The 13,469-nt window shown below is 45.8% G+C and overlaps 2 protein-coding genes across 3 annotated transcripts in view; both read left to right on the forward strand.

The window, feature by feature from the left end:
• VPS4B (vacuolar protein sorting 4 homolog B) overlaps positions 1–1,678 on the forward strand; it is a 38,585-nt gene extending 36,907 nt beyond the window's left edge. Inside the window, exon 11 of the mRNA XM_008261441.5 lies at positions 200–1,678. Within this exon, the coding sequence (XP_008259663.1) occupies positions 200–301 (102 nt within the window). The 3' untranslated portion in view covers positions 302–1,678. The remainder of the gene's footprint in view (positions 1–199) is intronic.
• Positions 1,679–11,846: 10,168 nt separating this feature from the next.
• KDSR (3-ketodihydrosphingosine reductase) overlaps positions 11,847–13,469 on the forward strand; it is a 40,793-nt gene continuing 39,170 nt past the window's right edge. The window contains exon 1 of one of the 2 annotated variants that reach the window (XM_002713630.5): positions 11,847–12,092. In XM_002713630.5, coding sequence (XP_002713676.2) covers positions 11,985–12,092 — 108 coding nt within the window. In that variant the 5' untranslated portion in view covers positions 11,847–11,984. Of the gene's footprint in view, positions 12,093–13,048; positions 13,182–13,469 lie in introns of those variants that run through there. The other variant, XM_089305000.1, reaches the window with a different exon arrangement.

The following is a 13,469-nucleotide window of genomic DNA, read 5'->3' on the forward strand; positions in this document are numbered from 1 at the left end:
TTGTAAGTTTCCATGCAAAGGAATGATGTAACTGAAGATGTCCTTTAGGATAATTATAAGGAAATTTATAGTCAGTAACTTGGGGCACACTTTTAGATTTAGCCTTAGATGAAAGTTAGTAACAATAATGATAATGCAGTGAGTTTCATTTTATTAAATCTGTTGTTAATATTTGCTCCCACCCTTTTTTCCCTGACAGTCGGATATGTTGCGGTCACTGTCTAGTACAAAACCCACGGTCAATGAACACGATCTGTTGAAATTAAAGAAGTTTACAGAAGACTTTGGCCAAGAAGGCTAACCCAAAGACAGCAGTAAAGATGTGTACCCTATGTATTATTTCTTTCATAGATATTTTTGCCTTTCTTGGATGGCATTCAGATTATTTCCACTAAAACTTCCCACACAGGGAAATGTTCATCTCACTCCAGCGTTACTTCAAGTTTTATATTGTACTTTTCCTCTGTTACCTATTAAATACTTCTGTTAAAAAAATTACAAAACAGTGGGTTATAGGGAAGTGAGTAATACATAATGGCAAAAAATAGAAATTCCCCAGTAAAAGAAGAAAGTTAACCATTGATTAACATACAGATACTCAGAATTTTTGTGAATGATGATCTTTGCAAAGAACGTTTATCTTTTTTTTTTTTTACTAAAATGAAATAGGGCTTATTTTATATTTTGAAAAAAATTTTAAGCATCATTCATATTATCAATGTAAAATGTATTTACTTCATTAAAAAATTTAAAATAATAGAATCTTTACTCTCAGGGATGGGCAGTAAAACAGCAGAGAGTACTGTGATTGGGTTTGAGAGACTGAATTGTGCTACAGCCAGTGCTCTGATTTTCAGTAGGTTGGTTTTTTTTTTTTTTTTTTCTGTGTAGGTTTAAATAATTTCTTTCAAGGCAACCAGCTTTTGCATTTAAATTATACCTTTCACTGTGAAATCTCAAGAGAAACACTTTAAATTAGGCACTTCTTTACCTTAAAGAAGAAAATTGTCTGTTTCCATGTGTTTTTGTAGAAAGATTGACTAAAACAGCTGGTAAATAAATAAGAAATTTTAAGTGACTTGTGAAATACTGTAATGGGAACCTTTGCCAATGAGAAAATGTTCTCCCTTTGGATTATGGGAAGTTTCTTGTGTAATGTGGGATGTGTGTGTACATATATATATAAATGTGTACGTATATAAATTTTTTTAATGTAGGTTATCGAGATTTTTTTCTGTCACCTTTTAAGTTCAGGGAACAGTTTGTCCTGGCCAAATATATGTTATCAGTATAATGCTTTATGAAGAAATGAACTGATAGCTCATTAAATAATAAACTACAAACAGGATATGTTGTTTTAATATCTTCAAGTAAATAATCTGAGGATGTGCATTACACACTTTAGCAGCAACACTGAGTTGTGCCTTGTACATTTGCATCGGCTATACATGCGAAAGATTAAGTTAGCTAGAATGAGGTAGTTGGGTTAATAGTTCTACCTTGCAAGTGCTATAGAATAACTTGCATTTTAAGGTATACTTGCACATTTTACAGACTATGCTATATGGTTGCCTTGGGATTTTCTGTACAGATTGTTTTTGTTGATATTAAATGGAAATCATAGTCCTGAAAATACTGTTCTTATGTGAAGTAAATTGATAAAACCTACTGTTGGCTATATTCTGTGTATGCTTCTTTATTTTGGGACCTTGTGTATAGGAGAAAATATCTAAACTAATAACTAATTAGATAGGAAGAAATCTTTAAAAACTATTAGCTGAGAATATACACATGAAAATTCTGTTTTTCAGCAACTCTCATGTAAGGATTGGGAATTAACACGGCAGACCAACAATGAATTATTTGTAGATGATTTATATATCATATTGTTTATCAGCCTCAGAATTATACAGTATTGATATTACTTATATATTAAAGTTAATATAATTGAATTAATAATATTCTGTGACTCCAAGTTGAGAAAGTAGTCAGCTTAAGGACTGATCAATACTTGACCAAATAGTATGTGAGTATAGTATTGTTAATATGTGAGTACTGTATCACACTTAATTTCCATGCATACTTTGACAGCTGTGTGTCCTTACCCATATCACTTCTGACCATAACTCCATTTTCTAAGTTTCTGAGTCTCCAACTGTGGAATATAAAGCTTTATTCTAAAATAGTAGACTACTGAGCTGGCGCCACGGCTCACTAGGCTAATCCTCTGCCTTGAGGCGCCGGCACACCGGGTTCTAGTCCCGGTCGGGGCTCCAGATTCTGTCCCGGTTGCCCCTCTTCCAGGCCAGCTCTCTGCTGTGGCCAGGGAGTGCAGTGGAGGATGGCCCAAGTGCTTGAGCCCTGCACCCCATGGGAGACCAGGAGAAGCACCTGGCTCCTGGCTTCGGATCAGTGTGGTGCGCCGGCCGCGGCGGCCATTGCAGGGTGAACCAACGGCAAAGGAAGACCTTTCTCTCTGTCTCTCTCTCTCACTGTCCACTCTGCCTGTCAAAAAATTTAAAAAAATAAAAATAAAATAAAATAGTAGACTATTATTCCTAGGCTGTTTTTTACCTATTCTTTATAGACTGATAACACATAGGCATCTCAGTGTTGCATGCTCTTTCTCAGACTCTTGACCATTATCAAATCTGAAGTAGTCATATTTTTAGCCAACAAGTAGAATCTAGTAGTTAAGCATTTCTATGAGCTGTATTGTACATTTTTTTTAAGATTTTATTTATTTACTTGAGAGGTAGAGTTATAGATAGTGAGAGGTAGAGACGGACAGAAAGGTCTTCTGTCCGTTGGCTGACTCCCCAGATGGCCACAACATCAGGAGCTACGCTGATCCGAAGCCAAGAGCCAGGTGCTTCTTCTGGGTCTCCCTTGTGGGTGCAGTGGCCCAAGGACTTGGGCCATCTTCTACTGCTTTCCCAGGCCACAACAGAGAGCTTGATTGGAAGAGGAGCAGCCGGGACTAGAACCGCCTGTATGGGATGCCAGCACTGCAGGCAGAGGATTAACCAAGTGAGCCATGGCGCCAGCCCCCCTGTGCATGTTTAAGAGTATTTTATCTCAGCCTAAGAAATCTAAGGGATGCTAACTTAAAGTACGTTAGTAGATAACTGACTTTTTAAGTTCACTGTCAGCTATGCAGGACAACGGGATGCTTGTACTTGATTATTAGTGCTACAGACACTCCATTTAGCTACTTTCATCATGAATAAATTGAGGCTCACCTGCCTAACATTTGGGCCAGATGCTGCAAATGAAGCAGCACAGAAGGCTGATCAGTAGCTGGTCTCAAGTTTGTAAACTCTGGAGGTGCCACGTTCTTTCCTACTGCCATCCCTTCACATGTCACTCTCTTAGCTAATACTAGGTTCTTTATTTTCCCTGCTAGACCACATCACATAGTGTTTTGTTGTTGTGTTTTGTTTTGTTTTGTTTTTTTTAGTGGCCAGTAAAATAGCAAGGTTTATTAGGGTAGGGACATCCGTAAGAACGGATGGGTACCTCTCCAGACAGAACCTGAGAGAGCGCCTAGTCGCTCAGACTGGAGGGAGAGCGAGGTTACATGGTTGAGTGGAATATAGCCTGGCCAGGCCAGGCGGGCGGCTCAGCATGGAGGCAGAGGGCTAAGCGCCCATAGTGTTTCCATTAAGCCCCAGCTGATGAATGATGTAATGGTTTTCAGGAAGAATCCCTAGACGCTCACCATCCAATCTGTAGATTTCTTTAGCATCAAGTTGCCACTACCAGCCTAAGATTTTTCTGTAAGTTTCAAGCATGTTCTAATAACTTTATTTATATCATTTAGATTGTAAGCTTTTCAAAGAATTTTTTTCAGACCAATTAACAGTGCTAGACATTTTGATTCTTAATAGTCTTAAAAAAGAAGGGAATTATATCCTTATTTTGATCTGCCTCATGGTTTACCTGTGAGAATTTTTATCAAATAGCTAATGCTGAAATGTTTTTATTCTTGCTGGTCTTGTGAAGTTGTGATCCATTTCTTTCTTGGTTATTGGGGACTTCAAAATCAGAGGTGTGCTAGAGCCAACGCTAAAGGCCTACAGCTGTTGGCACATGGTACACCTATCCCCACAGTGAATTCCGTGGCATCTTGTTGGGAGCCTGAAGTCAGCCATGAGGGAAGATTTTCACCACGGAAACGGCAAGCCTTTCCGTTATTTGTGCAAAGTGAGAACTACTTGTATTTTAAATTGAAAAAGTTAACATTTACTGCATTTACAAAAAGAGAGAAAAGTTATCTTTAGAGATGCATAAAAAGCAATAAAATCCAGCGCTCAGGTTTTTTATTTCACAAACTAGGAGAAGGAAACTTAATAAATACAATGTAACAAAAACAAAACTATAGCAAACATCATACATAATTGTGAATTATTGAAAACTTTACTCTCCAGAGACAAGTATAAAGGTAAATATACCCACCCTCACCACTCTTTCTCACCTTAGTACAGAAGATCCTAGACAGGAAAAAAAAAAAAAAAAGATGAAAGAATTATCATTCACAGATGCCATGGTTTATATGTAGAAAATTGATATAAGTAATATAGGCCGGCGCTGCGGCTCAATAGGCTAATCCTCCGCCTGCAGCGCCGGCACACAGAGTTCTGGTCTCAGTCGGGGCACTGGATTCTGTCCCGGTTGCCCCTCTTCCAGGCCAGCTCTCTGCTGTGGCCCGGGAGTGCAGTGGAGGATGGCCCAAGTCCTTGGGCCCTGCACCCCCATGGGAGACCAGGAGAAGCACCTGGCTCCTGGCTTTGGATTAGCGCGATGCACCGGCGGCAGCACGCCGGCCACTGTGGCCATTGGAGGGTGAACCTACAGCAAAGGAAGACCTTTCTCTCTGTTTCTCTCACTGAAAAAAAAGAAAAAGAAAAAAAGAAAATTCATATAAGTAATATGAATTTAGTAACATTCCATAGTAAGATATAAGATTAAAAAAATTGTTTGGCAATAATTGAAATTATGAAAACAAATTAAAACATTAGCATCAAGTACCTTGAAATAAGTACCTTATGGGGCCAATGCTATGGTGTATTAGGTTAAGCCTCCACCTGTGGCGCCAACATACCATATGGGCACTGGTTTGAGTCCCAGCTGCTCCACTTCTGATCCAGCTCCCTGCTAATGACCTAGGAAAGCAGTGGAAGATGGGTCAAGTGCTTGGGCCCCTGCACTCAAGTGGGAGACCTAGAAGAAGCTCCTGGCTCCAGATTGGCCCAGCTCTGGCCATTGCACCCATTTGGGGAGTGATCCAGCTGATGGAAGATCTTTCTGTCTCCCTCACTCTGTAACTCTGCCTCTCAAATAAATAAATAAACCTTAAAAAAAAAAAAAAGTACCTTGTACTTGAAGATGTGCAAGACCTCCAAGTAGGGAACAAGGGGCATCACCAAAGGAAACAACAGAGAAGTAGAGGGATAGCACTGTTCATGAATTTGAGACTGTAATTAAATCAGTGCTGACTAATCTATTTGTAGATTTAATGCAATTCCAAATTTGGATCTGGGTGGTTGATGGAAAGATTATATATTTGTAAAAACTCAAACTACACTCTTAAAACTGTGGCCCATAGTTCTGTAGGCTAAACATATTCTTATATCTAGATATAGATTCTTAATCAAAAAATAGGTGCCAAGTATAAATAACTCATTGATTTGCTAAAAACATTTTATAGTCTGAATGCATTTTTATGATGGTGTATTTCTCCTAAGCCTCATCTTTCTGTCCATCTACCCATCTTTCCATGTATCCATGATCATAAATTATAGGTATATTGGGACTGGCTGTCACCTAATGCTCATCATGTTTTGGGGGTAGTGCAGTTTGGACTGGGATTTGTTTACTTTCTTTACTTCTCATCTTCTTGAGGTATACTCTCAGCTGTCACTTTTTCAGTGAAACCTTCCTGCAGTATTTTTCTCTGTAGCACTTATGATCATCTAACATACTATATGATTTACTGTTTTTCTTATTTGTTAATTTCTTCCACTAACATGTATGCTACTTGAAATTTGGGAGTTTCTTGTCTGTTTTGTTCTCTGTTGTAACTCAGTATTTGGAACAGTGCCTGGGCCTAAGGAGTGCTTAATAAATATTTGTTGAGTGAATGAATATTATATTCTAAGTTTGAATTTTTTAATAAGCATGTATAATTTTGGTTCCTGACCTCTGCCCCAAATGTTTATTACTTTAAAAATAAATGAAAACAAATATACCAAGCAATTAACAGGTACTTAATTTAGGAGATAGAAATATGGATAACTTGGTTTTGTCCTTTACATTTTTATCTCTTTTTAAATTTCCAAAATGAGGGGCTGGCACTGTGGAGTTGTAGGTTAAGCTTCCGCCTGTGGCTGCAGCATCCCATATGGGCACTAGTTCGAGTCCCAGCTGCTCCACTTCTGAGCCAGCTCTTTGCTGATGGCCTGGGAAAACAGTGGAAGATAGCCCAAGTGCTTGGGCCCCTACACCCATGTGGGAGACCTGGAAGAAGCTCCTGGCTTTTGGCTTCAGATTGGCCCAGCTCTAGCCATTGGGACCATCTGGGGAGTAAACCAGTGGATGGGGGACCTTTCTGTCCTCCCTCTGCCTGTAACTCTCTCAAATAAGTAAACAAATTTAAAAGAAAAAAAAAAACACAAAACATCATAACTTCCAAAATTAAAGGAAGAATTTCAGTCAGTTTAACAGCAATTAGCCGCCACCTCCTCCAAAATATAGAAAAAAAATTAAAGAGGAAAACAAAGAGAGGGAAGATACCTGTCCATCAAATGTATTTTGGTTTAGAGAATGCTCTGGCTTCCTACACAGGAGCAGAAGTACAGAGATCCTAGCTTACTTTCTCACTTGGCCCCTGACAGCAGCAGTGGCCTAATCAGGTGCTGCAATGCAGGTGCTTCCTCCTTGGGCGTGTAACACAAAGATGACAGGACAAATACTTTCTTAGCATCAGTAGCATCTCCTGGGAATCTCATGATGAGACAGCTCAGTACATCACCACTTAATGGCATGTGGAATGATGAGCCCAGTGAAAAGGCATTTGTGAGCTTCTTTGCAGCTGCTGTAGAACACAGTACAGGGCACGAGAACTTGAAGGATGGCTGGGGCCAAGGCATTGACGGAAAGCTAGGACTCTTCTGTGTACTCAAAGAAATGTTTTTGCAGGCTGGCGCCGTGGCTCACTTGGTTAATCCTCTGCCTGCGGTGATCAGCATCCCATATGGGCACCGGGTTCTAGTCCTGGTTGCTCCTCTTTCAGTCCAGTTCTCTGCTGTGGCCTGGGAGGACAGTGGGGGATGGCCCAGGTGCTTGGGCCCCTGCACCCGCATAGGAGACCAGGAGGAAGCACCTGGCTCCTGGCTTCGGATCGATGCAGCGCCGGCTGTAGTGGCCACTTGGGGAATGAACCAATGGAAGGAAGACCTTTCTCTCTGTCTCTTGCTCTCACTATCTATAACTCTACCTGTCCAAAAAAATTTAAAAAAAAAAGTTTTTGCAGCTACTGTTAAAGCAGTGAAAGCCAAATTCTAATTCTGCAAATTGCCAAATTCTATCAGTTGAATTTACAAATTCACTGAATTATTTATGTGTAATGAGAAAATTAGTAGAAAAAGAACAAGATCCATAATCTTGGAATGTGTATATTTGTGGGAATTTGGAGGATTCTGAACATCAGCAAATATCTGGAAGTGTGGGAGTGGATTGTTGGTGATGAGCCAAGGAAAGGAGTTGCAAGTTTCAGATACCAACTTTATCATTGTGGGCTCAATTAACATAAATCCCTGAGTCAGGATTTTGGTTTCCATGCTAAGAGTTGTTTTAACTGTCTGCTTGAGTAGTTGAAGAAACTGAATTCAACAGCAGGCACTCTGCACTCTGCACTCCAATGATGTATGTGTAACAAAGTGCCCAACATCTCTAGGAAACGGAAATGCTGGAGTAGATGTTATCATGTGAGAGTCATCCACTAAGCCACAGTGTGTTCCTGGAGGAGATCCAAAGTCTAGTCCCTGAACCAAGGCTTTGGTAGGTAAAAAGAGCAGGAAACAGTCCTATCTACCTACAGTCTCAAGGTAAAGTACAGTAGGTGGCCAGTGGAGATAATTCAGACAAATTTTTTCGAGTTTATATTGCTGCATTACAAGTCATCCTAAAACGCTGTGGCTTAAAATAATAACAGTCATCTCAGTTTCTGTGGGTCAGGAATTCAGGAAGGGCCTCGTTGGGTGTTGTGACCTGCAGTTCCTTGCACAGTTGCAGTCACACACTGCCTGGGGCTGGAACAACACAGGCTGAAGCACCCGGGGGCTGCCTGCACATCTCTGTGAAAGGGCAGGGGCCTCTCTAAGTGGTCCTCGCATGGGCTAGTAGGGCCTTCCATGCTGCACGGCGACCTCAGGACACTCTGACTGCTGACAAGATGACTGATGACTGAAGACCTGAGGAACAAGTATTTCGGGAACAAAGTGGAAGCTGTATCGCCTTTGTAGCCTCAGAATTCACACTGTGTCACTTTGACCATACTCTGTTGGTTTAAGTAGTAAAGTAGTTTAAGTAGTTGGTTTGTCTAGAATCTTAATAAAAGTACTCATACACACGCCTTTCCTCTAAGAGACACAAGTTTAGTTCTCCCAGATTCCTTCTGCTATCGGTTTAGCCACAAAGTAGAGAGAAACCTTTGGCAGCTTTTCTATGAATATTAGATGAAACTTTAGCTTGTAGCAATGTTCAAAACATGGGCGCTCCCCAATGGTAACCCTGAATTTTAGTTTAGAAACTCAAGTACAAAAAAGTTGTCTTTACATTATTAAATCCAGGTCTGCTATACTATCAGGAAATTAGCTGTTAATCTTGATTAGGCCTCTACCTCCTCCAAGGATCGTACCAAAGTCCAAGAGGCTCCCAAAGTACAGGAGATAAACCCCCAGCCCAGTAAGTCTGTCACGGATGTTTTTATTGTCCCAGGCCATAGAAGTACCTCAACTCTCCTTCTCTACACCAGCTCAAGGTCCTGGCACCCTTCCTGGGGTTTGTCCTCAGCTCAGCAGCTGCCACAGGAGGGTGGGGTGAGATGGTGCCAACCTTCAGATCACCAGTATCTATTTGAGATGTCAGTGTGTCTCTATTCCTGCCTTCAGAAGTCTGGCTTCTCCTGTTGCTCTCAAATGGACTTAACATAACATCTCCAGGGACATTTCAGATGAGGATCTGTTGGTGGGAGAGCCGGGAGAGGCAAGAATTCTATAAGCAATTGCGCTTTTGCCTGTTTACAGGAGGCAAGGCAGCATTCAAAGCCCTGGCTACCTTCACACAATAGGGGAAGGGAAGATAAATAGAGAGAATGAGTACCCGGGGCAGGTGTCATAGCATGGCAGATAAAAACCTTGGCCTGCAGGGCTGGCATCCCATTTGGGCACTGGTTTGAGTCCCAGCCGCTCCACTTCTGATCTACTCCTTGCTAATGCACCTGGGAAAGCAGCAGAGGATGGCCCAAGGACTGGGGCCTCTGCACCCACGTGGAAGATCCAGAAGAAGCTCCTGGCTCCTGGCTTTGCCCTGGCTCAGCTGCAGCTGTTGGGGCCATTTGGGGAGTGAACCAGAGGATACAAGATTCTCTATCTAACTCTACCTTTCAAATAAATAAACTAAATCTATAAAAAGAGTATCTTGATAAACCCTGCCATGCCACTATGAGGTCATCTCAAGAAAACGTCATGAGGAAAGCCTGGAGCCAAGAGTTCCTCTCTCCGAGTAACTGAATTAGGAGTAATTTCTATTGTTGGTAATTTATTTTCTAAATTTTATGAAAAACTTGTTTACATCGGTAAGACGTATATAATATAAAATTTGCCATTCTAATAATCTTTAAGTGTTCAATTCTGTATCATTAAGTGCATTCACAATGTTGTTCAACCATCACCACTGTCCATTTCCAGAATATTCCCAAACAGAAACTGTGCCTTTTGAAAAATAATGTCCTGTTACTCTGGGTTGCCACATGTATCAGAATTTCATTCCTTTTTAAGGCTGAATCTTTCATTATATAAATATACCACATTTTATTTTTGCTTTCATCTATCGATGGACACATGAACTATTTCTGCATTTTTTTGGCCATTGTGAATAAAACTGCTATTAACATGGTATGCAGGTATCTGTTTCTGCTGGATCATATGGTAATTCTGTTCAACTCTGGGAGGCACCACCAAATTGTTTTCCACAGCTGGCTACACCATTTTCCAGCTCCATCAGCAATGCATGAGGGTTCTAATTTCTTTACATCCGTGTCAACACTTGTCCATTTTGTTGTGTTTTGTTTTATAGTAGCCCTCCTAGGGAGTGTGAGGTGCGCTGGCTGGCTTTGATCTGTTTCCTTTCCCTGTAATAAGCCCTAAGGATGAGTCTGGCAGCTTTCAGTGCGCTCTAGGAGTCCCTGCAAAATACCAAACTGAAGGTGGCTTGGGAACCCCTCAAGCTTGCAGTTGGTGTCAGAAGCACTGGACTCTCAGCTTGGGCAACTTTGGGCAATAAGCCAAGATAGATGGGAAAAAGCCAACTCCTTTTGCTCTTTAGCTCTCTAATATTTCTAAAGAATAGAAACAACAACAGAAAGTAAGCAAACAGAAGAGAACACGCATCTTACTGCAAAGCTTTCATCGAAACAATAGATGGTAATGATGAGGATGAGGATCTGGAGCCCCTGGAGCTCACAGGCGTTGGTGGGAGTGTGAAAAGTAGGGTGCAGCCACCTTGAGAAACATTCTGGCAAGTTCACCAATGGTTAAACAGAGTTGCCCTAAAACCTGGCAACCCCACTTCTGGGTGTACACCCAAGAGAGGTTTCAACCCGTATCCCCGTGAAAACGTCTACAAGCACCATTCATAAGAGCCAAAAAGCGGACACAACCCAGATGTCCATCACTTGATGCAAGGCCAAGCAAAACGTGGCACATGCATGCAGTGGACTATGGATTTGGAAAAAAAAAAAAAAAGGAATGGAATACTGATAATCGAACAGTACAGATGAGCCTTGAAACCAGTGTGCTGAGTGATAGGAGCCAGATACAAAGGCTAGATATTAGTATGACCCCATCGATACGAAATGTCTGGAGCAGGCAGATCTGCAGGGGAGGGACGGACTGTCAGGACTTCAGGATTTCTTGGGGGTGCGACAGAAACGTTCTGAAGCCGACTGTGGCAATGGTTGCGCGATTTTATTACTAAACGCCTTCACGTCTTAGGCACTAGAAATCGGCAGATTGACTGTCACGGCGTGCGATTCGGATCCCCACAGAGCTGGGGTTTTCTTTCGAACCTGCTGCATTCTGAGCCCAACGAAATGGAATAATCTGATGTTTCCGAACTCCATGTTACGGATTTTCCCCAGTGCCTCTGCGACCGTGATGTCACGGCGCCAAGAAAACACGAGATGGAGCCCGGGACTCGGGACGGGAACAGGGCCTGGGGACCCACAGCCCGGGACGCTCCCTGCGGCCCCGCGGCCCGGGGTTGGACCCCGCAGAGTCTGAAGCGCGCCCTGCCCGGCGCAGCGCAGCGCAGCACCCTCGGCCGGCCGGGGGCGAGGCAGCTCGCGGCCGCCAAGCGCTCCCAGGCGGCGCCTGCCGGAGCTCACGGGCGGTCGGGGTCGCCCCACTTCCGTGGCGGAGGCGGAGGGCCGCGTCCCGACGCCGCGAGCAGCCGGCGATGCTCCGGCCCTCCGGAGCGAGTGGGATGGCGGCGGCGCCGCCTCGCCGCTCCCCGAAGCGCCGCCCAGGCTGCGCCCCGCTCCGGCTCCTCCTCTTCCCCTCCGCCGCCGCCCCGCCTTCGCCTGCAAACCCAAACACTCCCGGCTCCCGCTGCGCGCCGGCCGCCGCGCGTGATCGCCCCGCCGCCGCCGGCGTCCACCCCGCGCCCGGCCCGCCTCCGGGGCCCGCGGCCGCGGCCGAGCGATGCTGCTGCTGGCGGCCGCCTTCCTCGTGGCCTTCGTGCTGCTGCTCTACATGGTGTCTCCGCTCATCAGCCCCAAGCCGCTCGCCCTGCCCGGGGCGCATGTGGTGGTGAGTGGCCTCCTGTTGCTGCCCGCGACCGCCGCCGGCGCCGTCCGCGCGGCTCTGTGCCAGGCCATGGTCCTCGGGTTAGGGCCGGCCAGATGGGGAGGGTCACCTGCTGCCGTCCACCCCGGCACTGCCCCCTCGGGCCGGGCGCCCGGCTTCGGGACCCGCCCTCCGCTGCATCTGGCTCCTCCCAGGCCCGGAGAGCGGCGCGGCCGGGGACCTCGCCTGCCGGCGGGGCTCCCGGGACTGCAGGGGCCCGGCAGCTGCTCGCCGGTCCCCCTACCCGAGCATCCCCGGGCGTCTGCCCTCAGTTTCCCCAGTGAGTCAGTTGAGCCTCAGAGAGGCTGAGAAGAAACTTTGCCAAGGACACCGCGGTCGGGGGCGCGCGGGCCGGGTCTGCAGGGGACGGGCAGGAGGGAAGGGGGATCTCCCGCCGCGGCAGCCTGGATCCGGGAGGGGTGGGGGTGGCCTGTGCTGGAGACACAAAGAGGAGCCGCCGAAGGATTCCGGGAAGTGACTCACCTGAGCCGGGGCTAAACTGCTCGGAAGCTGCTGCGCTGGCGGAGTGTAGACGCTCTGCCGGGTCTACACCGCTGGTCTCCCAGCCCACACTGGGGTCTGCTGGTGGCTGCGCCAACGCGATGCTTTGCCACGATTGCAGAGTCGGAAGGACGAGCCAGACGTCCTGGCCAGGGTTTTTGGGGACCAGGAGAGGTTCTCGCCGGAAGCTCGCGCGTCCCTGGCGCTGCGGAACCTGGCACCTGGTGTGCGGGGAGCGCCGGGAGCCTGCTCACCTGCGCCCAGCGCGCCGCGGTCGGCCCGGCTTTCCGGCGGCCTTACCCGTTTGGGCCTCACCGCCCCCGAGGCGCGTCGAGGCGGGGACTTCGGAAGAAGGAGCGCGGGTTTCCCAGCCGCGGCGCAGGTGCGGCGCGTGTCTCCGCCGCGGTGGGAGCCCGCCCCGCTGGGTCGGTGCGGGTCGGGATGGTGTGTTTGCCTGGGCCTGAAATCCGGACATTTGTGAACACGAAGGTGTATTTCCTCCTGTGCCGTCTCCTTTGGAATCTGTTCGTGTGCTTTGCTGCCGTTCCCGAGGTAGACGCGAGTGAGGTTTTGGGTGTAGGTTCCTTACAAAGAGACGGAGGCAGAACTGAGCTTCCGAAGGTTTCACACGCACGGAATTCCTGCCTCCGAAGCGTGGCTTTCAAAGTTGGGTTCTTTCAGAACTTGTGCCCGCAGAGTGTAACTTGGGGGCAAAGTCGAGCCAGAGCAGCGTGTCTAAGACGTTTCACTTGACCCTGACGCCTACCCTCCCGGCCCCATAGTTCTCCAAGCCCCAGGAACCCCGGACTGTTGGCATACACCAAGAAACATTTCTTCTTT

Source organism: Oryctolagus cuniculus, chromosome 10, assembly GCF_051225735.1.
Source record: "Oryctolagus cuniculus isolate XC-2025 breed Fujian yellow rabbit chromosome 10, ASM5122573v1, whole genome shotgun sequence".
Lineage (NCBI taxonomy): Eukaryota > Metazoa > Chordata > Mammalia > Lagomorpha > Leporidae > Oryctolagus > Oryctolagus cuniculus.